The sequence below is a fragment of the Nyctibius grandis genome, chromosome 6, assembly GCF_013368605.1.
Source record: "Nyctibius grandis isolate bNycGra1 chromosome 6, bNycGra1.pri, whole genome shotgun sequence".
Taxonomy (NCBI): domain Eukaryota; kingdom Metazoa; phylum Chordata; class Aves; order Nyctibiiformes; family Nyctibiidae; genus Nyctibius; species Nyctibius grandis.
In genome coordinates, this window is record NC_090663.1 from 59,398,629 (window position 1) to 59,422,731 (window position 24,103).

General features: G+C 43.0%; 1 protein-coding gene across 6 annotated transcripts in view; it reads right to left on the reverse strand.

The window, feature by feature from the left end:
- Positions 1-15,216, reverse strand: part of PPP3CA (protein phosphatase 3 catalytic subunit alpha) — a 214,033-nt gene extending 198,817 nt beyond the window's left edge. For 2 of the 6 annotated variants that reach the window (XM_068402807.1, XM_068402806.1), the window contains exon 1: positions 13,696-13,774. In XM_068402807.1, the coding sequence (XP_068258908.1) occupies positions 13,696-13,756 (61 nt within the window). In that variant the 5' untranslated portion in view covers positions 13,757-13,774. Of the gene's footprint in view, positions 1-13,695; positions 13,775-14,576 lie in introns of those variants that run through there. The other 4 variants (XM_068402805.1, XM_068402804.1, XM_068402809.1 and 1 more) reach the window with 4 other exon arrangements.
- Positions 15,217-24,103: the final 8,887 nt, after the last annotated feature.

Below are 24,103 nucleotides of genomic sequence, written 5' to 3' on the forward strand. Positions count from 1 at the left end.
CAAATAATTAGGCTAAAGATTTCTTAAATGCACTAGTAAGTCCTATTCCCAGTTGTTGTTCAGTATGTTGCAAAGACAGTAAATGCATTTAAACTTCTTTCACAGGGATGTGTGTTGCCCCAGGATTTATTACACAGTATGATCTATGTGAGCAGTAAGACAATTCACACTTCAAATTACAGCATTTGTCCATCATTTTCCTCAAACATATCTAGCCAACTGAGCAATCCTAGAAGCTGCATTTTCACTACAAAACCAATTATCTCCATTAACCAGATTATTTATTAATTAGAACTTGCTCAAAACTTCTCATGTGGCAGCTCTACTAACTTTTCTGAAGCAGTCAGCATACTTTTGTCCCACAAACTCTTCCAAAGCTTATTTTCATTCCCTGTCACTCACATCAAGAGATTCCCTTATCACAGGTTTGATTTTACTTTTATACATGCAATGCTCAGCTGTTTCCTAGGCAGTTTTACAGTGCAATGTGCATCTTCAGAATGAAATAAAAAAGCATGAGAAAGCAGCAAAGAAAACAATATGCCAGAGGGTATTAGAGCTGAAAGACAAAGCCATTTACCATTACCACAAATTTCAAAGCTTTTTAACTGACTGACAACCTTCTCAGTTTTAATCATCATGTCACCATGGAAAAAATCAGATGAAGATAACCACTTCCTTCCAGTAATTAGAAAATGGACCTTTCTGATGGTCATGTCAGAAGTATTGGTAATATCTATGAAAGACTCATATAAAAGCTTTTTTCCATTTTTCCTACATTTGCCCAAAGCAAAGTACAGTGGGCATGTCTGTCCCTGCTTTCAAGGTACACCAAACTCCAGAGCTGTACATGCTCCGGAGATTCTGAAAGTCATCAAGAGCGATCTATGCAAATGTTTTGCCAGCAACATTACCAGCTACATATGTATGCATCAATTAAAAAAAAAAAAAAAAACCAACATAATCTCCCAATGCAACATATCTTGCTGCTGTTTCAAAATAAGTATTTTTATGGTGGATCCACATAATCACACAAAGCATTCTTCCTGTAGAATACTTCATTAGCAGACACAACCTTTCATTTTAAAGGGAGATTTCTGTATTTCATGCTTGGTCAAAAGGCCTGTGAATTGATAAAGTGTTTTAATTATCCATTTAAAAGACTTCAGTAAATGATGATCACAGAATGGTTGAGATTGGAACAATGACCTCCAGAGGTCCCTTCCAACACCTCTGCTCAAGCAGCGCTACCTAGAGACAGCTTCCCAGGACCATGTCCAGACGCCTTTTGAATGTCTCCAAGGATGGAGACTCTACAATCTCCCTGGGCAACCTGTGCCAGTGTTTGAAAACCAGAAAATCCACTTACTGTGAGAGTTGTCCATTTGTGCCCATTACCTCTTGTCCTGTCACTGGGCACTACTGAGAAGAGCCTGACTCCCCCTTCTTCAGTTCATCTCACCAGGTATTTATACACATGGATGAGATTCCCCCTGAACCTTGTCTTCTCCAGGCTGAACAGCCCCAGCTCCCTCAGCCTCTCCCCATATGAAAGATGCTCCAGTCCCATAGTCATCTTTGTGTCCCTGCACTGGACTCATTCCAGTATGTCCACGTCTTTCTCACACTGGGTAGCCCAGAACTGGAGCCAGCACTCCAGGTGTGGCCTCACCCATACTGAGGAGAGGGGAAGCATCACCTCCCTCAACCTGCTGGCAACACTCCTAATGCAGTCCAGGAGGCTGTTCGCAAATTCTCTAAGATGACCTATAAAAACCTGTCTCCTTCATTTCCCACAAATCTGGGGAGGGTGGGGGAAGGTCTAACGCACATTCAGAAGCCATAGTAACTGGATTATAACCAAAGAGATATCCACAGAGTAACTTTCTGACTGGCAGTACTTCTAAGATTAGCCTGGGTTATGCAAACAATATCCTACAGTGAAGTATTGTCTGTGACAATAGGATACAAGATGTGAGGTTAATACTGTACAAAAACCTCACATGCATTTAAGACTTTTATTAATGACAGTGATATCCCTCATCTTCTATGAGACACTATTTACATGAGGTAGGTGTCACCTGAGATTCAGAGCTCCAGGGAAGAAGCAATACCTTGTTAAAAAGGATAAGAGTGTGCTATTCCCTAATGTGCAAGTTCTTTATATGTATAAATTAACTTTTATTTACATTTAGATTTCACACAGAAACTGTGAGATATGGAGCAACTGCAGAGAGCCCAGCAAAGGGCCAATAAGATGATTTAAGTGACTGAGGTATCCTTCCCATGAGGAAAGGTTCAGCAAACTGAGGCTGGACCAGATGACCTCCAGAGATCCCTTCCAGCCTGAACCATTCTGTGCTTCTGTGAAGTTGTCAGAGCTCATACTTTTTAGTTGTGAGTGACTGAGAAAGGTACTTTGACATATCATTCATAAAAATTAAGGATACACTATTTCTCCAGTGTAGAGGTGAGCAGAAGGTTAAATGATAAAGAAAACACCCATACCTGCTAAGGTAGTCAACAGCCCAGAAGCCAAAACCAATCCCTCAACTGAAATGAATGCAGGTTCATCCCTTTTGTAGTACAAATACATTTCGAATTCACTCTTCCTTTCCTTCCTCTACCAAAAGTAACCTCATCTCAGTATGCTCAAAAGACAGCATCTTAAAGTAATTTTCCCCTCCTTATTACTGATAAAGTAAGGACAAACAGCTTAAAAGTTATGTTTAACAGAAACCATAAGCACTTTATCTCAGGAAGCTTTTCTTAAAAAAAGATACAGAAAGATCATTCACTGATAATCTAAACCAAACTTAGGGTTATGCACACAGAGTATATGACTAACTAAAAATTTCACCAACTGCCTTTGACAGTTCTCCGCTTGTTGACAGAGTCAAGCTCCTTTGCAGCTACCACATAGTTTCCCACCCTGCTGCACACAAACACCTCCAAGATATTCACCTGAGCCAATATAACTCATTAGGCAAAGCACTCCTAAAACAGCTCTCTGCTTTTGATTTCTAAACTAGACAGGATCCCCTAAAGAACACTTTTCTGCACTGAAAACACATACCCTTGCCCACTGTGCTCTTCATTGCTTCTTCACAAACTCCCCAGCTGTACACCCAATATACCTTGTTATGCCATTAGGCTCCCCTCTAGTAATCACAGACACCACCACTTGTGTGACACAGAACAGCAGGTCTCTCAGAGAAGAAAATAATGCTCCTACGCAATCTGCTATGTACATCTTCAGTACTACCACTGTGATTTTAATATTAAGACTTACTCTATTACACAAGAAAAATAACTTAAACAGATTTTATTTAAGGCAACCCAGATGTGTTCATTACTGAAGGAAACATATTTGTAAGGGGACATAGGAATAAAAAATTAGACATGAGAAAGACTCCTACTTGTTTTTCCAACAAAAAAAAACAACCGTACATACATATACAGAAAACATTCTAGCCTACACTTCTGAAGACACAGCAACAGAACAGCAAACTATTTCTTGGGGAGCCAGCCACCTACAAACAGACAAGTCCCGTTTCACTTGCTAAATGAGAACATTGCAAAGTAGAAGTGCATTTTGCTCAGCGTTAAAATAAGTGCTAATGCTGTCCTGTCCTAAACTGCGTAAAATCAGGTATAACAAAGTGGTTTAAACCAAAGAGAAATCACGCACTGAAAAGGAACGTCAAAATTGTAAGTCCTAGGATGACGACTTGATTCACAGTTTACTCAAGTTAATGAAAAGACTCCAACTCCTGCAGATTTCAGCAGGTTATGAAACAGATCCTGCAGAGGGAGATGTTCCAAGTCACAAACAGCAACGCCACATTTTGATACCTAATTGCCCACTGCCTATGAAGAAATCCCTGGTGTAAAACACAGAACAAATACAATAATCTCGCTTTCTCATTTTAAAAATGGCATGAAAGAAACAATAAAAGAAAGTTATTGAAGAGAACTAGATTGTTCCCAGCTGTTATCATAAAATACTACAGCTCTTCGTGTCATTGCAGCTAATGACCAGTTGCACTTTTTCAAAGATTGTAACACAGTAAGACCATTGTAATCTACATCAAAGCAAAACCTGGCAAGCATCATGGAAAAAAGACTAAAAAATTATTTCAATTCTGTTTGAATTTTTTTTTTTTTATTTCTGTTCATGCATTGCTTTTGTGTTTGGGGGGATAGGAAGGGATTTTGTATGAATGGTTCTGCATTCAAATTGTCAGTTACATTAAACTACTTAAAAAACTATGGTAAATAAAAGGTATTAAATTACTACAATTGTCTTTTCCAGTTATAAAAACAGAATTCAGACAAGAAATCCCAAATCTGTTGTTGAAGAGAGGTGTGTTGAGTAACACTATCTCAAGTCCAAAGTGGATGATGAAACATCTTTTCTCTGGAGCCAACAAGAGGGTAGGCTTCGCCATTTAGAAGCTTTTAATTGTTTTGTTAACTGTACTATGTGAACCAAATCAGATTTTTCATAAGGATTCAAATACACAAATGCAAAGAAAAGGTTAAAATAGAAAAAACCCACATATATAGATGCAGAAAGAATTTTCAGATACTCTCTACTGGAGCGTTACTCCTTGACAGATGGAGAAAAAGCTAGGGGAAAGCATGTATTCCCACATAAAATCTCCACAGAAGCTGGAACATACTATTTCAAGTAACTTCGTGTCATTTCTAGAGAAAAGACATGAGTATATGTTCCTCTCTAGCCGTGTGCCTTCTCCTCCACAGTCATCCATATAGAACTATGGACCAGAAAGAAGTCACAAGCTCCTGCACTGCTCTTTTTTTTTTTTTTTCCTAGTTACCAAGGAAATCACTGATTTGAGAAAACTAGCATTCATTTTACCAGTTTCTCCACTTCAGGTCAGAAAAACACTTCCAGAGGAATTCCAAACACTTCAGAAAGACTACCACCTAATCATACACAGCATACACGCCTCTTCACAGGAACCAATCTGGGACTCGATAACAAGTACAAATACAGCCACAGCAAAAGAACGATAAAATTAAAGGACCTCTATGCAAGAAAGAGAGAAATAATAGTTAAACATGTACTTATAACCAAACACAGCAATGGAAAACATGTTAGAAGCTGAGCCTCTTTTTCTTACTTTGTGCCATTTATCTAGACCACAAAGGATTTCTTTCCAAATGATGGTTACTTCAAAACACGAACAACTTAGCAACTTTGCTTTACCTGGCCACACAATTACTGAGCTGTCGCTATCAGCAAGTTAAAAAAAAAATTTAAATAAAATAAGTTGTACAACCTACCTTCAAAGAGATTCAAAAAAGCTTAAATTAAAAATTAAAATCTAATCACACACTAAATTAGGCCAAAAACCTGTAGTTAGGATTCTATTAATTAAGTCTATTGAACAACGCCCAGAGTGAGTGTTAAAGACTGTCTGCAGCATCACATCTGCGTAACCCATTATTAACACATGTTATTTTCACCATTCCAATCAGTTCAAAGTGCACTTCCTTTCTTGTGGCAACACTGTGCAGCCTTGATATTTTTGTATAATTAGCAAGTATCAGAGACACATTATAGCAGAATTTGCTCCATAGCAGTTTAGTTACACTTTTTTGCTCCGCTCCATCAGTTCTACATTGTGCAACAGTCAGGGCGACTCAAGGGAAGTATTTTCATAGAATCATAGAATGGTTTGGATTGGAAGGGACCTTAAAGATCATCTAGTTCCAACCATTTCCCCTCGTCCTGTCACTACTTGCCCTTGTAAAAAGCCCCTCTCCAGCTTTCCTGTAGGCCCCCTTCAGGTACTGGAAGGCTGCTAGAAGGTCTCCCTGGAGCCTTCTCTTCTCCAGGCTGAAGAGCCCCAACTCTCTCAGCCTGTCTTCATAGGAGACGTGCTCCAGCCCTCTGATCATCTTCGTGGCCCTCCTCTGGACTCGCTCCAAGAGCTCCATGTCCTTCTTATGTTGGGGGCCCCAGAGCTGGATGCAGTACTGCAGGTGGGGTCTCATAAGAGTGGAGTAGAGGGGCAGAATCACCTCCCTCAACCTGCTGGCCACGCTGCTTTTGATGCAGAAAATTTTGGCCAACATGAATCTGATGCAATAAAATGCCTAAGTTGCATGCCTCTAAAAGATGGGATGGAGAAAAAGAAGACAGTGCAGAATATCGGCATTGTTATACTGATATTTGTCCCCATCAGTACATATTTAATCCCATTACAGCAATTCTCAATTTTGAAAGCCCTGTAATGCATCAGACTTCAATTATTTTATTAAGCCATATATATGTCTATCTGAAAGATGGAAAAACAGCTATTACTATTGCTACAATTTAATGCAACCATATTATAGTTTTTCTTTCTTTCTCTACCACAAAAACTTTGTATAATTCTCTATGCAGACAAGGTTCTGCACCTTTTATGCTTAGAGTGTAAGGTGAGGGTTTTAAAGTTCAGTCATCTGTGGTGAACTTCAGGGTTTTCTTCAAGCAAGTGTTACCAGCTTCACCAAATGTTCCCTTCCACTGCTAATTAACTTGTGTCTGATTGCAAAGACACCAAAGCACGAGTGTTTATACCACCTTTCTTCCCAAGTTAACCAAAAAACACACCACTGTCTATGCTACTCCTCAGAGCTTTTTGTAAACTACAGGAGTTAAAACTAACAGTCACGCTGTGAGTTTCCAATGTTACTGCTAAGCAACCTGCAAGCAGCAGGGGAACTGCAAAATAGAGACATTGTTCTGTGACAAGTACGGTAAAGCTTGAGCAGCACACTGGTAGTGGAGCTATTCACTGAAAAGAAAGCTACAGATTCAGCAGCTGGCTGCAGAATTACAACACAAGCCTGAGGAAGAGGCAGAATATACTTCCCCATTCTCATGTACTTCCCCATTCACCTACAGATGCCTATAGATGCACAAAAGGAAAGACACCGTGTTCAGTGAACCTCTTGCACTAGGTACACGCACCCAAATCACAACTGCCAGGCAGCACTTAGGCTGTTTGACATATTTAGCAATGAGTATGAGACTAACAAGGAGATAAAAGTTTGCAGAAACGTAGGAAAGAAATAGAGAGGAAAAGAAAGGGCATATTGAAACACAAGAGGGAGAAGTATTAAAAAAAAAAAAAAACACTCACCAAAAACAAAAGGCAGCTGCAACAGAAGTTCAGTCCAGCATAGCTTTATTTCTAAGTTGAAAGAAGTTTGAGTGGTAGACAATCCTCAAACTAAATGTTTTCAAAAACTTCATGAAGTACACTCTAAAAGGAAAGAATGCCATCTACACCTCAAGCACACACAACCCCCAGACACCCAGGAACTAAATTCTAACAAAAACCACTATTTTTGACCTCTGGTGCCTTTCTACTCTGCTCCTTCCCCTCTCCAGCTCCGAACATAAATAGTATTAGTTGGAAATTAGTTGGAGATTGTGTTGGCATTATCATTCGATCTTAAATAAGATAGTCATGTTCTCCTTATACAGCAGTGTTGCCATATCAACGTTAACATGCCTAACCTCACTTATAAAAATGTTTATCATTTTATATCATATGTCAAGAAGGTACTACTCTGGAGGTGTTATTTCAACAGTAGCAGCTTTATGGTGGAGTAAGTAGGGTAGGAATAAGTATTTCAGATTTTTATCTTTAAAAGAAAAATTTAACACCATAGCACTTGTCTCCCTGTTTCTCCACATACGATCTTCTATCTCTTCCTTCATTCAATAATGAAAGAAAAAGAAGAAGAATGTACCTGGGGTACAACCTCCAGCTATAATACATCTGAGTCTGCAACCTGAGTGGCAGATCACTCAATGAGCTGTGCACTTACATGAACTAGGCTGCACATACGCTGCAATAATTTTCAGAACTGGGATGATACTTTCCACCATTATTGATTGAGTAGCCATAAAATGATCTTTTATGAGGGGAAGTCAAGGTAAATGACTGATTATCAGAACAGGAAATTATTTAAGTGTTCAGCTGAAGAACCATTACGCAATTGTAACTTGCATTTGACTCGTGAAACCACATACAAAAGAATATAAGAAGGCACCTTTTCATGACAATGATTTGAAGTGGCTTTTACTTCAGAAACTTGTGGCTTCTTTTATGGCACACTTGAGAAAAATGTTAAGCAGTATCTTCGTATCTTAAAATACTCTTAAGGAAGTACTTTTCTCCACATTCTTTGAAGCTATAAAGAGGGAACTATCCCCCACAACATGCTGCTTCAACATTACTGGGAAGCCTTGCACGAATTAATAGTCGCATTTAAATGGAGTAGTAAATTTAAATCGTAGTCCTGCTTTAGTACTTTAAGTAGGAGCCACTCAGCAAAAAAGAAAGCAATATAAAAAAAGAAGATGATGAGTTTGGAGTATCCAAGCTACAGGTACTTATTTATTGACATTACCCAAAATTACTTTTGACAGAAAATCCCTTTAGAAATACCAGACAGGGAGGAATGTGAGAGTTCTGGAAGTCATGGAACCACAAAAAAATAATTTAAAATGTCAAGTTACATAATCAAAGGTAAATATATTTTGCATTTGATCTTCCCATCATGACCTGCACAGAAAAGCAAGCATAACCATGCAACATCTATCATCTCTAAGTGGAATGCATGCAATGGAAGTAGATACCATTCAATTTGGGAATGGATAGCAGAGAGGAAACAACTGTTCTCTACAACATCCCCCTATGGAAAATGACCTCAACTGGCTCACATTTTCCAATTAAGTTAAATGCTGATAACATCCAGCACGAACTCCTCTTTCAAGTTTCTCACCACCACCAATGGTATCAAAAGCACCAGCTCTCTTGCTAGGCTCAGCCAAAAAGAGCAGGTAACAACAGCAGACAACTTTAGCCAATGCAGAATTCAGAAGCATACAAAAAGAGTTTTTTAACACACAAACAAAGCAATTTTGCCTGTCACCTTATACAAGTCCTGAGACTGCACACTCAGTAAGCCACTTGCACAATACAGAGCAAGAGGAAAACCTCCCACCTACGCAGAGCAGCAATAACTACATTAGAAAGGCGCTCTTCAGTGTGAGCACAATTTTTTCCCCTTTGCCTATACAGTAAAAGATTTATTTTGCTAAAGGCCTTATTTACAAAGTGATCTTAACGACTAAGAGGCTCAGTGAGTTCACAAATAAAAATAAATCACCAGCTTTATCACACAAGCGTAACTATCGAGCACGTACTTTGGTTTTGTTTCAGTTTCTCATTACTACATTTAGAAACCTTTACAAGTGTTATACACCTGTCACACATATATACAGGTTTATGCAGTGTAAAACACACAAAGACTGCAATACCCAAGCAGCATCCAGCTGATAGAACCCACTGGTCTTACAAGTATTAACTTAGTTTTGACCATGAGATAAGAACAAAGCGGTTATATATACGAAAATAACAAGCCAACCTCATTTTCTTTCCTAAGTGACCATAAAACCTATGCAAGCATATTCAGTTGTTTTCTGCTCTCAGCTGCATCTCACATGGCTTACTTCATGAAGGTACCAGGGGATCTGTGATTACAGAGTTGCCAAAGCCGAGGTGGAGGAACACTCATCCCTCCAAATGAAGGTGAAACTGGATGGAGGAGAGCAGATAAACCCCAGCTGTACCAGTGCCACCTTTCTGACATAGCTGAACTGAAGGTGGCTTCTCGAGTTAATAACACTCCTTAAACCCAAATGCAGGCTTCACCAGAGCAAGTGAGTACTTTCCTAAGTACTACAAGGATAAATTAATTAAAAGAAAAATAGAGTCAGCTTTCCTATGCCAATAGGAACAGCTACAAAGCAACTCCTTCCTTTCCTTCGTGAGGATCAGGCAGATACTGAATCTTCAGCACCCTCAGAAGAGGGGCACATAGCCATTTAATCCACTATCATTAGACAGCTCTAACTATCCAAGTAATGCTGGTCCTTGTCGTACATTTCCTAACACTCAAATTTACACCAATGCTACTGACACTCAGGTCATCACACAAATACTTGAAAACCACAGAAGGGCAGCCCTGCACTTGCAGGATACATCTACACTGGAAAAACTGCATTTGATTCACAAAGAGACAGAAGCAGGCTTCTGCAATACACCAATGCTGGATTCCAGCCTGGAGCACAAGCCTTTGGCAAGTACACACAAGTCTCCCTGGCCTAATGGAAACTCTAAACTTCATTGCTAATTCCCGTTATTGACAGCAATTTTACCTTTCACGAATCTGCAATTAACACTGATGGCTAACATATCGATCATGAGCTGGCACTCATATTATACTACACACAATCAGCAGCCTGAACATCAGAAGACCATTAACAGTGGTTTTCTAAATTCAGAGACAGCAGAGACCGCTGTCTAGTTTTTTTGGGTGTTGTCAATTGTTGATATAACTGCGTACACCTCCACACACAATGCACAAGAGGAAAGAAGATTGCCAACACCAAGGTTCATGAGCCATGGCAGCAGCCCATCTAAACAACTAAGATGGAAGAATTTAATAAAATTCCACTTCAAAGAAAAAAAAAAAGAGGCAAAAAGCACCCCCACAAACCAACCACTCAAAAGCACATAACCCTCTGACCTGCCCAGAAGAATCAAAACAATCATTGTACCTAGCTAACAGCAAGATTTCAAAGAAATACGGCTTTTACTTCTTTGTATGACTACTCCAGTTCACTTTCGAAGTTTTTATTTAGGATTACTCTGCTTCAGAGCAGTATTTCTAGAAGGCAGTAATGCAACACTGAATATTTTGAGGAGGTCAAGTAACACGATACACAGCTTTTCCCTCCAGGTCAGTGGGGTTCAAATCTTGCTAATGTCAGTAGTGACCAAAAGCTGTTGACATCAGACAGCTGTTATCTGACCCATGAGGAATGAACTAGTATCCTCAGCCCAGTTTTTCCGGGACAGGTATTCCTACCTTCACAAGAACAACCAAGCCCACACTTTGGCTGGCAAGTCTCAGGAGGTAAAAGCAGTGTGGATAAGGAATAGTTTTCTCAGTCCTGAAGGAGAACAAGAACTTAGAGACACTTCTGTCTAGGTGAAGGCTGCATCATACCTCTAACAAAAAAAGCAAGGAATTTCAATTTGTAAACACATCAAGTTAGCATTTGCTTCAACAGTATGTTGTCCTGAGCCTTAATCCCACAAACCTCTGAATGTACAGGTGTTCTTATTTGCAGTCAACAGACCATTCAAAGCATTGCTCCTCTACAGGATCACAAAATCCAGAGAGTAAAGGTGAATTATCTAATTTGCATCATAAGTACCATCTTAAAGAGAGCACAAGAGTAAATCTAAACAGTACTTCTCAAACTGTAACCAAATCCTCTGGATTCACACACAGGATCTTCTTTCCCTTTAACTCAACAGAACACAATTTTATCAACTTTACCAAGAGGTAATTTGCTTCTGAAAACATTACACACAGACTTGAATCTCTTCTTTATACTGCTCACCGCACAACAGTGTCAGATCCAAAAATTTCACTCCAACCGTCAAATGTAATTGTGCACAAGCTGCATGACAGAGGTGGGAGAAGACCAAGACCTTATAAGCATTAGGGGCTGCTGAGCCTTTCTCCACTTCTCCCAAAAAACCTGTTTTCTTTTTGATTCAAATCAGTTTAAGCACAGTTCAGACAATTCAATAAGCAAAGCAAAATGAGCATGAGATTAAGTCCTCACCTATGGAAATACCCTACTTCTCCGTGTATTTGAGAATCTGAAGCATGAGAAAACAAACAAACAAAAAAGCCCACAGCAGCCCCCTGAAGAGGCAGCTCTCAGCCACAAGCATCTCCACGAAACTGCTGGAACCACAACCTCCCCAAACTCACCCCGCCGTTATGTAATGGTGCCGAGCCAGGATTTTCATCAGCCAGCCCAGAACTGTTGTTAGGAGGAGACATCTCCTGTCATGCACCAGTAATTTGAACAGCTTCAAAAAAAAAATGCCAACCAAACACAATTTTTAAAAGCCCCACACATACAAACAGAAGCGTTGAATCCAGAGCCTGCATACATAGGCTAAAAACATTTTGTTTCCAAGTAAGGTTTTAAATGGTATTCTAATTTAAAAAAATAAAAAGTTGCTTTCACAGGTTATATCTTACCAACATCAGAATATCTGTTTCTCCTCTTTAAAATACCAAGGCTCTCCAACTACTTGCATAGGTGCCTTTTTATTTTTTTTTAATTCTTCTTTATTCATTTAACATGGCAAGCCTATTTCAGTTGTTCATCTCCAAAAGGTACAAATCATGTCCCATAGGAAAGAAACAACAAAGTAATCTTTTCCTATCTATCTCTATTATTACCATCAACCGTTTTCTTACTTGATTTCCTTACAGTCTATAAGAAGGCAGTGTGAAGTGCCTATGATACAGCAAAGAATAATCCTATTAAGAACCAGTTTACTGTGTACTACTCTCTTCAGATGCTATTTTAAGACCTTAAAAGGATTTCAATATTTAATAAAGGACTGAACCAGTTAAACAAATCTTCATGTCTCCAGTGAAACACTGACATTATGAGACAACAGTTACCAGGCGAGATGGACACCCAACCGGCATATATGGTCTGTTCTTTTTCTTCAATACTTCAACTCAGTTTAACAAAGTTGATTTCTGTTTCAGTTGCATTATAAAAATATCTAACTACACATACTGCTAAGTTTTCTTAGAAATAGTGCTTTCAGATGTTTGAGACGTTACATGTGTGAAAAATGCAAAGAGCAATTACTGACAAAACGCATTAAGATGCACTGAAACCATTGATGGTTTTGTAAATATAGAGGTAATTCCTATTTGTGATAAATATCGACTTAAACCAAAGGAAGTTCTGCCGCAGCAATGAACAGGACATTTGGTCATGTGTTAGGCTGAAGGCAGACTTAAAAAAAAAAAAGTTAGGCATCCCATAATCACGAAGAAGTCTTCCCAATAGGATGGTCATTTGTTGTTTCTACAGAAGATAAGCATCAGCTAAACATAGTTGTTTCAGGCTTCTAAAGCCTACTCTTAGTGCATTATAACAGACCGACTACTTAAACAAGCAGTAAATACTCCAGATATCAGAAGGTAAAGGTGAAATCCCAATTAAAAATTCTTATCGTGCTTGTAATTACGTTTCTTAAAACATCTGAAGATCTACAATTTTATTTGGAGGGGAAAAGGCATAAGAAGGTAAGTATAAATATAAATACAAAAATATAAATAATATGCCTTTCCAAATAATATTTACATTGAGTGTTTAGTTTTGGTGTACACTCATGTAAATACAAAAGTGTATCTATTCCAAGGCCATTTCACTTTCCAGCCTCCCGGGTTCCGGAAGGATGCACACTGCATCTAGGGTTTGTGCTTTCCACCATAACGCTCGGTATTGCAATAAGGGTTCTAACCCAACCAGATGAAATACGCTGTATCCAAGTGTATCCAGCTATGCGGCCAGTGTAGGGGTGGCGGGGGGGGAACCCAAACCACTAAATACACACGCACTGCATCCATACCGAGCGATACACATGTGCAATTTAAATCAGGCACTACCCTGGTACATAACACCTTGGTCTGTACTGCAGGGCACACCGTGTTGTTAACCCAAACTCTAAGATGTTTATAGGGCCGAGGCTCGCAGCACACGCATACCTTCGGAAGCCACCACAATCATGGAGCCAATCCGTGTTGGTGCCGAGCACCCCACACACATCTGCACGCACACGGCCACGGTACGCCCGCTGGATAACTTCACATCCACGCAGGCCGGGCCGTCAGTAAGACACGGCGGAAGAGGAGGAGGAGGAGGAGGAGAAAGCAGCCCTCGCCACCTCCCACAGCGCCCGCGGCCCGCGCCCCGCCGCCCCCCTGCGCCCACAGCCATGGCTTCCCCCCGCCCGGCATCCCCGCCGCGGGTGCCGCGGGGGCGGCCCTGCAGGGAGCGGGGTGGGGGGGAGCCGGGCAGCGCTGCCGGTCCCCCCGCAGCGGGGGTTGGTTCAGGGGGGAGCGGAGCCCCGGCTGGCGTTTCCCGGGCATCGTGCTGCATGCGGGGAGCCCAACGGCAGTGACAAGCGGCAGGGAAGCCTTCGCGGGGGCGGGGGGGCTCCGGGGAGCGCAGTTCCGAGGAGGAGGAAGGGGGGACGCCCGGAGGAGCAGGGGGGCTGGGGGAGAGGGCCGAGCCCTACCCCCCCACCCCCCTCCCCGGCACCGGGGCGGGTGAGGAAGCTGGGGCTCCCCCTCTCTCTCACGCCAGCCCTTTGCAGCGCCTTCAAGGCGGAGAGGGGGAGGCAGCGGGAGGGAGGAAGGGGGGGAAATGCTGCAATGTAGCGCCGGGCGGGCAGGCGAGGGAAGCCGCAAACCCTCCACCGGGGCCCTGTGCAAGCCCCTGAGCCGAGCCCACCGCTTCAAGCGGCCGTGCCGCCGGCAGCCCCGCGGTACCTGCCCGGGGCGAGGAAGGGGAGGACGGACGCGACCCCAGCCGGGGGCACGGCGGGACGACCCGGCCGAAAGGGCGCCGCGGGCGCAGCACCCACCTTTCACCACCCTGTCCGTCGTCGATAACTTGGGATCAACGGCCTTATGCTCCGACATGTCCGGCGGCCGGGGAGGCAGCGGGGCTCTCCCCCCTCGGGCAGGGCAGGCGCGGGCTGAGGCGGCGGCCGCCGCTGGGGTCAGGGCTCCGGCTCCTCCGCTGCGGCCGAAGTTGCCACGTCCCGCCGCCGCTCGCTCGGCTCGGCTGGGCTCTGCCGCGCGGTGCCTTCCTCCTTCTTCTTCCTCCACCCCCGTCCTCCTCCTCCTCCTCCTCTTCCTCCTCCAGTTAATTATTGCTCGCTTTCAATCACGCCTCCGGGTTGTTTAGGACGGCTCGCTCTGCCCCCCCCCCCCGCCAAAGACCCCGGTGACAACACCCGCGGCGGGCGGCTGTCAGGCAACGCCGGCAGGAAAAGCCGCGAGTGGACGCGGGCAGCAGGAACAGCCAGGTTGCACACGCAGCGGCCAGCCCTGCGCTTGCTTCCTTCCTCCGCAGCGCGCCGCCGGCTGCTCCGGCTCCTCCCGCCGCCGCCACCGGCCGCCGCACTGGATGGGGATCCGGACCCGTCTCTCCCCCCCCCCCGCAGGGTCTCTCCCCTCACTCGCACCGACACCGGCCGCGGCTCCGCGGCGCTGCACACGCTCCGCGGCGCAACTCCCTCCCCCCGCTGTGCGCCGCCCGGCCCCGCCCTCTCTGCTCCTGCTCCCCCGCGCCGCCATTGGCTACCGCTGAGCTGCCAATCACTGTCAGGTAGCCCCGCCCCGCGCCCGCCGCACCGCCCAGGTGCACCGCCTGCGCCCACCCGCGCCGTGGGGACCGGCGGGGCCACGCCGCGCAGCGCCCCGCCGCGGTTCCCCGCGGGGCCGCGCCTCGGCAGGCGCGGAGGTACCGCGGAGCCGTGGGCGGAGCGGGGGAGTCCGCGTGTGGCCGCGGGGGCGGCCGCCACTTGTCACTCACGGTGGCTGCGGCGGCCGCACGCCGGGGAACCGCGCCCGGTGGCCGCGCCTGCGTGCCCGGGCCGCCCCGCGCTGGTGCGGGGAGCGCGGGCAGCCGCCGAGACCCGACGGCTCCAGCCGCCGGCCCCGAGGGAGGGCGTCCCGGAGCGGTCACATGCAGGCACAGGCATAGGGACAGCCGGGCCTGGCCCGCACGAAAAGGAAGCTGCTTAAATAACCCCCTTCCGTCGGGGGGCTGGCTAACACACCCCGGGTACGGGGCTCTCCATTACAGATAAAAGAAAAAAACCATCCATCTCCCCCAGCTGTGTACCTTGCCCAGCACACCTGGTGCAGGTCAACCTGCCGAAAGGGCTGGCGCAGGTTGCAGCACTCGGCCTTGCTGCTGGGGCCCGTCCAGCCCCACCATCTCCTCAAACTGTCCAGCAAGGACAAAAGCAATGGTCAAATGTGGGGTGTGAAGCGTTCGTTGTCCCCAGTTGGAAGACGCCAGCTCTTACTTCATGTTTCTTTGGCCATTGGAAAGTAATTTACGTCTGTGATGGTGTCCCCCATTGTTCCAGACAACATAAATATTGTTCAGGGCTTGTTTATACATGCAGTTGTTCAGGAGGAGCTATTCCTGACTAATTTCATGACTAATTTCCAGAATAAGGTTGAGCTGTTCCGGTTTAGTTTAACACTGTGAGTTTTAATTAAAGAGGAAAATAGGGCACACCTATCCTGGAAGAGGGATGTTTGCAGAGTTGTCGTTGAATAACTTCTGTGTAGATGAGCCAAGAATCAACAGACACCTAACCCGGCTTCCCATTTCCCTCCAGGGTGACGTACAAGTTGCTCACTTAGCAGATACTATTGCTTTAGAAAGCCACAAAGAAAAATAAGATGGCAGTTATGACACATACTCTCTGCTTTGATTTGCCTGACATTTTTAGGGGACATTTTATTGGCTGTCCTTGTGGTATTTTCACTGAACATGGAAAGACATTGTATGCAACTGACATTCAGTACCGCAGCATGAGCTCTCAGCTTGTTCTGACAACCGTGGGGAGCTCCGTGTGCTGTGAACATCCTTTTGTCCCACGAGCACAAACTAGCTGGGTAACAAAGTTCCCATCTGAGACTCCTATCGCAATGGTAACACAAGAATAAGAAACAGAGCTAGTGCTCAAGCAAGGGTATTTTATATATGCCCAAACAAATCCTGAAGCCCATGACAGGTATGCAGAAGGCTCCCCATGTTAGCCACACTTCACAAAGCACCAAGTGCACAGAAGAATTTGGAGAGAACAAACCCTATATTTTCATCCCCACTGCCGGGAAGAGCTGCTTAGTGGCATTTGGTGCTTGGACACAGAAGGAGAAGCAGCATGTTAGGAATGCAGTATGGCCAGTAAATTCAGGTATTGCTTACACCTTGTGGGCCACAGCTTCATGAGACGCAGAGGGCCAGTTTGGATCCGTTCTTCTGTGACTGCAGGCTGTTTGCATGAGTCATCTGGATTATTCTTGATAGGCTGCAATAACAGAGACTCTGGGTCTCTCCAGCTTACACTTGCTCCCCCATTAGTCACAGGACAAGACTTCAGCTCTGATTTTTTAACAAGAAAGTATGATTATTGTGGCTGTTATATAAGGACATTCAGTGTCAGAACTCCAGCATGTTTGTATTAATTCTGAAAGCTATCTAGGAGGTTTTTTTTAACAGTTTTCCTTTGCTTCTAAGTTTTCAACTATAATACGCAATCTAGCCTAGGTAAAATTTGTTCATTCTATCTTGTGGAGGGCCTTGATTATGCATCTGTTGAATGGACTTAGTCTTCTTTTCCAAGGTAGAATCCCCATTTCAGGTAATTTCTTCTTTAGGAGTTTTCAGATAAGCTTTCATAAGGCAAAGGTGAGTACCACTGCCAAATACCACGTATTATGCCACCTCTGCAAGCTATGATATGGCCAAGATTCAGATCACAGGTATACAACCTCATTACTTCTCTGTCATGGTGTGGTGCAATCTTAACCCCAAGACTTGTTTCAGGAGCATTTGCAAAATTCTTATCCTTGCTGTGAGGGAGGGGAAGGAAGAGAGAGAAATCACCAAACACTGTCTTTGTTCTCTCATAATGGTAACAGATTAGAAAAATTCCGTATTTCAGATCTATGTTAGTACTAAAGGTGGTACAACTATTCCTATTACTTAAATCTGTCCTTTCCCTGCATCTACACAGGTGGTCCTTCAGCTTTTTCTCACAAAGACCTCCTCTACCACAGAGGGATTTCTTTTTCATGGGATCTAAGTCCTAATAGATTCCTTTTTCTCATTTAACAGTAGGAGGAGAACACGAAGATCACATCTTTGAATGGAAAGAACACAGTCCGCGGATTCTGGGAAAATTCTAACACACTTGACCTCTTGCATCACCAATTCCTACTAGCATCGTTAGTCATTTCATCCCCTAGTAGAATAGAAGCTCAGCATGATACATTGGAAGCTCTGATCTGAAGAGCAGTCACTTCTGATCACATATTTTGGAGACAAGATTCTGTGAGAGCTGGGGGAGAGAGAATTCAAGTCTGAAATAAGTCGGTCCCCACTTCTTCGCCTCAGATGAGCGATTCTTTTCCATTTGAGCTGAGACATGACAATTCTTTTAAGCACATAGCAGTTCCAGAAAGCAGAAGCATCCAGCTGAAGTGGAAGGAGGAATAAATGCCCATACAATCAAAAAGCAGTAATTTTAAGCCAGACTTTCATAAAGATATACAGACTAACAGATTCCAAACTTTGTCGTGGGTCCCATGAAAAATTAGCAGTCGAGTTGCCTGGACTTTATTTCAGCAGCAAGATGAAGACTATCTTCTAGAAATGTAACCATATGTTTGCACACTGACTCAACCAATTAAGATACTGTTTTCAAGTATTGATTGTTAAGAGAGAGTGTTTAAAATTTTAATCATTACTATTAGAGAAAAACCGTTCTAGCTACAGGGAGTCTGTCCTACATGCATTAGCTTTTAGCCCCTGGAAGTTCTGGCTTCACATGTAATAAATGTAAGTTTGACAGTATCTTGGAAGTAAAGGGGAGTTAGTGCTCTTGAGTATTATGATGGCTGCATGGAAAATATGTGCAATGAGGTTAGTCTGGATATTGGTGCTGCCTTAACTGATTATTTTCCTAATTTTTCTTTTAAGAGAGATTTGTAATTGTTCAAGTTTACTTCCCTTCAATATAAAAATGGGGATTCTTAACATCTGTGTATCTAAGTCTGTTGCCTAGGCCATAATCTCTATAACATAGTTGTCTACAAGATTAAAACCACTAGTCTATGTTGACAGTGCATCTTCAGGAGATGCTCTGTAGTGGAATAAATGTTCTGTTACAGCCCATGCTCACAGCACTGACTACAAGCACCTAAAACTTCCAGAAGAGCTACATTCATCTACATCTGACCAAAATCAATTTGATAGCAAGTGTTGTATACTAGCCTTGGGAAGCCAATATAATTTATCAGTACTCCACACGCCATTTGGTTCCATCATACCCAAGAGAGGAAATTCACCCCAGTTTAGAGAGCCTATACAAAGGACCGCACACCAATTCAGGTCACCATCAAGGGGCACCGTCTGAGGATTTTCTTGACAAATGGTTTCCCACATTTATTCTACCTCAGTACACAAGAGGGAGCTAGATAAAGAGCCTGTAGCAAGTAACAATTTGTATCATCCAAATGCTTTCTGGCTATGTTTGCAAAGGGATGGAAAGTTCAGATGGCAAAGCACAGCCACACAATCTCCATCACCAAATGTAACCTCTCCGTTCCCCACGTGTGGTCTTCATGCATCCACTGTGGGCGCTTAAACCTGTTGCACCGTCAGCGTCTCTGGAGCTTTGCATGTTTTCCCCTTGCACACATCCGTTAGGCTTTTGGCTCAGTTATTTATACAGGTTCTGGATTTGGTCCTGAAGCTTTTAGCAGAATTTATACACACTGTTAATGATACTGTGCCTGGTTTAGAAAGCAAAGCAAAACAGGTAATTCTACAGAGAGTCATGGAATGGATGATACCAAAATGAATTGTGTTGGAATAAAATGCAAGCAATGGTATCCAGAATACTGGCAAGAGAAAACAGGTTAGCTCCAAATTCCAAGATGCTGAATCAACATGGAAAACAGTAACAAATGGTGCCATGAGCAATCATACAGAGCTTGACTGACATTTGAAAAGTCAACAGATAGTAAAAGAAAAGAACACAAGTGAAAGAAAATAACCTTGAACCCTGGAAACAGTTATAACCCCTGCCAAAACTGGCCTGCTTACACAGGTTTCAATGTAAAAGAAGCATAACTGTGGTCATCTAAGGCTGCAAATGAATATGTGCATTCAGATTAAGCCTCTGGTGCAAAACTGATGCAAAAGTCATGCCTGTAATCCCTAGCAGCATGCAGACTCAAGAGAAATCATGCAAAGGACTTCCACATCTGTCCCCTTTCCAATACTGCTGAGAAGCAAGCTAATGCAAGTTTCCTCCACTACAGTTTCAGATTTCTTAAGGGGCACGTACTTTCATCAAACTACCTAGTAAACCCAAAGGTGACGACCAGGTTAGAACTAAGTTTGGAGACAAGCCAGCATAAGAATAAATCAAGACACGAGAGATACAAAGAGTCATACCAAACTGGAGAGCATAGTCAGAAAGTCATAGAGCCAGCAGTTTGAAAACCAAGGAGTCCCTACTATAAGATAAGTCAGGACTGGAACAAGGTGAGGTATAGGAGCATAACACAAAGGAGACAGGAACCAGGGATCAAGACTAAGCAAACAAGAATAAAAAGCAAGAGAGTCAGAGGCAAAACTACGGCCAAATGGCACTGCAGACTGCCAAGAGCAACTGGTGGATTTGCCTGACACATCTGCTGCTGGAGGAAATTAGCCAAACCTTAGCTCCTGCACAGCTGGGCCACAGTCCCAGTTGCCCTATTGCATCCAGCTGCAGGGCCAATAGCCCAGGCAGAGCCCAACAGTGTGGATAAATGTGCACTGGTTTAAAACTCGATCTGCAGGAGTAGCTTGTCCCTATAAATTTACTGATGCAAGCAGCAGATTTAATTCAACTTATGTGTCCAGTGGAGCACTGCACTGATTTGCCTAAATGTGTGGAAAATTATAGCTTTAATTAAAAACTGCAAGCCTGTGCAGTGGAAATGTCTTAGTGTAGAAGAAATAGATGTATGTGAAGGCAGGCAACAGTGCCAAGGTTCCCAGAAGTGGGAAGACATCCCCTCATCTCCCCCTGCTGGTGTGCACATCCCCAAGCCTCTGCAGAGCGACGAGGAGCATCTACCTCCTCTGCTTTGCCTATGCTTTGCGAAACTGCAAGAAAAGACCCTTGGGAGCAGCTTCCAGCATCGAGCTGTTCTCAAGATGCTGGCAACAGCTTAAAACCACAGTCCTGCTATCAAGAATTAGTCATTTGCTCCCAGAGAGTTCATCCTGCAGGCTTTGGTTCTTAATTAGACATTGCTTTTAATGGGAGAATACAGAATATAGATTTTGCAATGGGCCTTAAGATGTTATCCCAGTGAATATTAAAATCTTCCATAAAATATGAGTTAAGAAAGGAATGGAAGGAAAGCTCACTGCTTTTTTAAGATTTTCTTGCAGTAGCAAAGGTCATGACAGACCGATGCCTGTTTAGAGAGAAAGGAACAATATTTGAAGGAAATGGGAACAGCAAAATAACAAAATACATGTTCATTTTGTATTATAAGTATCTATTATATAGCTAATTTAACTCTGGTGTGGTTTTAAAAACTGCTAGTGGCAGGAGCAGCTAAAGAGATCGTAAAGTAAGACATGATACTCAATATGTTTAATACCCAGGATGCTTTTCTGCCTCTTTTTTTCAGGAGCAATGCCGTTGTCAGAGACACAAGAAAAAAGAGGAACGTGTGTAATTGTTTTTGCAAGAGGAGAGCCTTATTTGTTTTCATAATGATGCCAAGATTTATTTTTTTTTTTTTCTGCCTTTCTGGACAGAAAACAGTACAGATGAAATCCCTGCTACTTTAAAGGTAACACACATGGAACACATCCTGGAGTAAATGATTTATTCAAGTGCCATCAGTGCCAACTGAGGGCTCAGTGGTAACAAACAGACCATAACTGGTGTCAGGGGTGAGATAATTAATCACAATAAGTTAACACCCAAGGAACAAACACCAAAAACTTTAATTTAACTGCCAAAAACTCTCAGAATATAAAGTGCCTTGTGATGTATTATTTAAAGAAGCATAGCGAATATGAAGAAGAACAATGGACTAGAATGTGTTTTCCATAATGACCTCCTGTGCTATGTCTTTCCTAGGAACTTTGGAATGGAAAAGAAAGGACAAAACAACCTGATCTTTGAATGTGTGTCTGTAAAATTCCCAAATATTTACAAAGCAAACCACTGAAACCTGGAGATTACCATACAGTTTAAGGAGCTCTAATGAATACAATTGCTGTATTGAATTAAATGTAACTAACTTGTTCAAGTTGGCTTAGTGGTAGCATTATAAAATATAAAAATATTCAATTAATTTTCAGTCAGACTGGCCATAATTTATACATTGGGAATCCAGATTCTCACTTACCCCTTTAAGGCTTTAAACTGCCGTAAGATGCAAAGCTGCTTTATAATGGTTATAAACTGCACTGACACTCACTTAAAATCCATTTTATATTCCCGCGGTGATGAAGAACAGCCTTAATGCGAGGCAGAACCAGGTTTCTAATTGACTACAAACATTCTCAACCAAGGATGCAAATTCAGGTCTGCCGTCTTAACCAACTGCTGCAAAGGGACTCCTTCACTGTAGCAGTGCCCTACTGGTCCCATAAGGCTTTCCTGCAGGGCAGCTTGCAAGATTAGGTGTTAATATCCTTAAAAAAAAACCAACAGAAATATCAACAAGCAAACTCCCCCTTTCTCCCCATGTACCTATGTCATTTAAAAACATCAGCCTCAGGCATGCCACAGAACATCCTTTCAATCATATTTTAATCAAATTGCTTTTCAGCTTCTCAAGTTTTATGTAAGAAGCACATGAGCTGCTTTAATCTTTCCTCCTCCTCCCTCACTCCTCAAAAGAAAGTTTCAGTGCTCTGTGCTTACTCAAAGAATGGCATTCAGCACAGCAACAGACACATAAATCTTCTGAATTGCTAAAAAAGTGCTACCCAGAGGCTGGTATGGCTCTAGATGATGACAATCAAGTGCACAGGACTGGAGAATGCAGTTGAAAAGCACTCAGATAATATATTTTCCTTTTAAAAGATCCTTATTGGTACAGGGCACATCCATTCTCTAAATAGATGTGCTCTACAGGATAGGACAATTTCATCATCTTGACTTTAATGGTTTTTGAAAATAATTTAAACCATAAGCAAGGAACAGACATTAACATTATTCAAAACTATGAAGATGTTGCTTATTGACTATAAGTAAATATTTTTCAGTTACCCTTGCTATGTTAACATTGCCAATAAGCCCAGCACTTCTGTTAGTTGCTTTATATGACACTGCTTTCTGCCTAAGAAGGAAATATTTAACTCTCCTGGAGTTCACATCTATCCCAAGAGTAATGACATCTTGCTGGTTGTCTTCCAAAGGATGTTGTCAGCCCCTTAGTAGTTCATTTCGGGTGAAAATAGCCCTTGTGCCAAGGCCAGGCCAAGATCATATACCAAATAAGTCCCATTAAAATCTTCAGATAAGGCTTCAGTGATATTTAAGTACGACAGTGCTGGCCTTCTGCTCAGTAGTGAATTCATCTAATATCTGCAAAAATGAATTTGCTCTGAGTTAAAAATTAACAAGGGTTTATCCTGACCTCAGAGTGAGATTGGTGAGACTTCCAAAATTGAGTAGCCCAGGAGACGCATGCTCTGCCAGGTTCTCAGGAGTTTTCCACTTAAATACTTCAGCTGGCAGAGGGCTGATCACAACTATACCAATGGAGGATCTGGATGCCGTTGCAATACATTGGTCCCTGGAGACTTGAAGGCCGAGAGCAGGCGTCACACTGTGACTGGTGCCAAACATGAGAGTCACAGAGAGTGCTAGCACCATGCACTTGCGTCATGCTCTCCCCAGCTGGGAAACAGGGTGCTAGGGGATGTAGTCATGTCATCTCATCTCTGTATCCATCTATTTTAGTAATGAAGCTTAGATCAAAGAGAAAGGAGCAGGAAATAAGACAGAAGAAAGTGATTGATGCTATGCAGATATACAATTAAACGCAGTCTACCAATACACTGAGATCCTACCAGATGCCAGATGACCTGACCTCCATCACTTCACTAAAATGCTTTCCTTTTGCCTCTGTCTTGTCCAAACTTAGCTTGAGCTGACACCTTTTATTCTTGCTCCAATTTCTTTTAGGTGTTGGGTCATCTGGAAAAAAAGGTCTGGTTCATACTGGAAAGAAACAAGACAAATGGATGTTTCCAGCACCATATAATTAGAGTGCAAAGCATGGCCACAGATAAAATATAGATGCATGTAAAATACGGGAACCAGACCTTCTG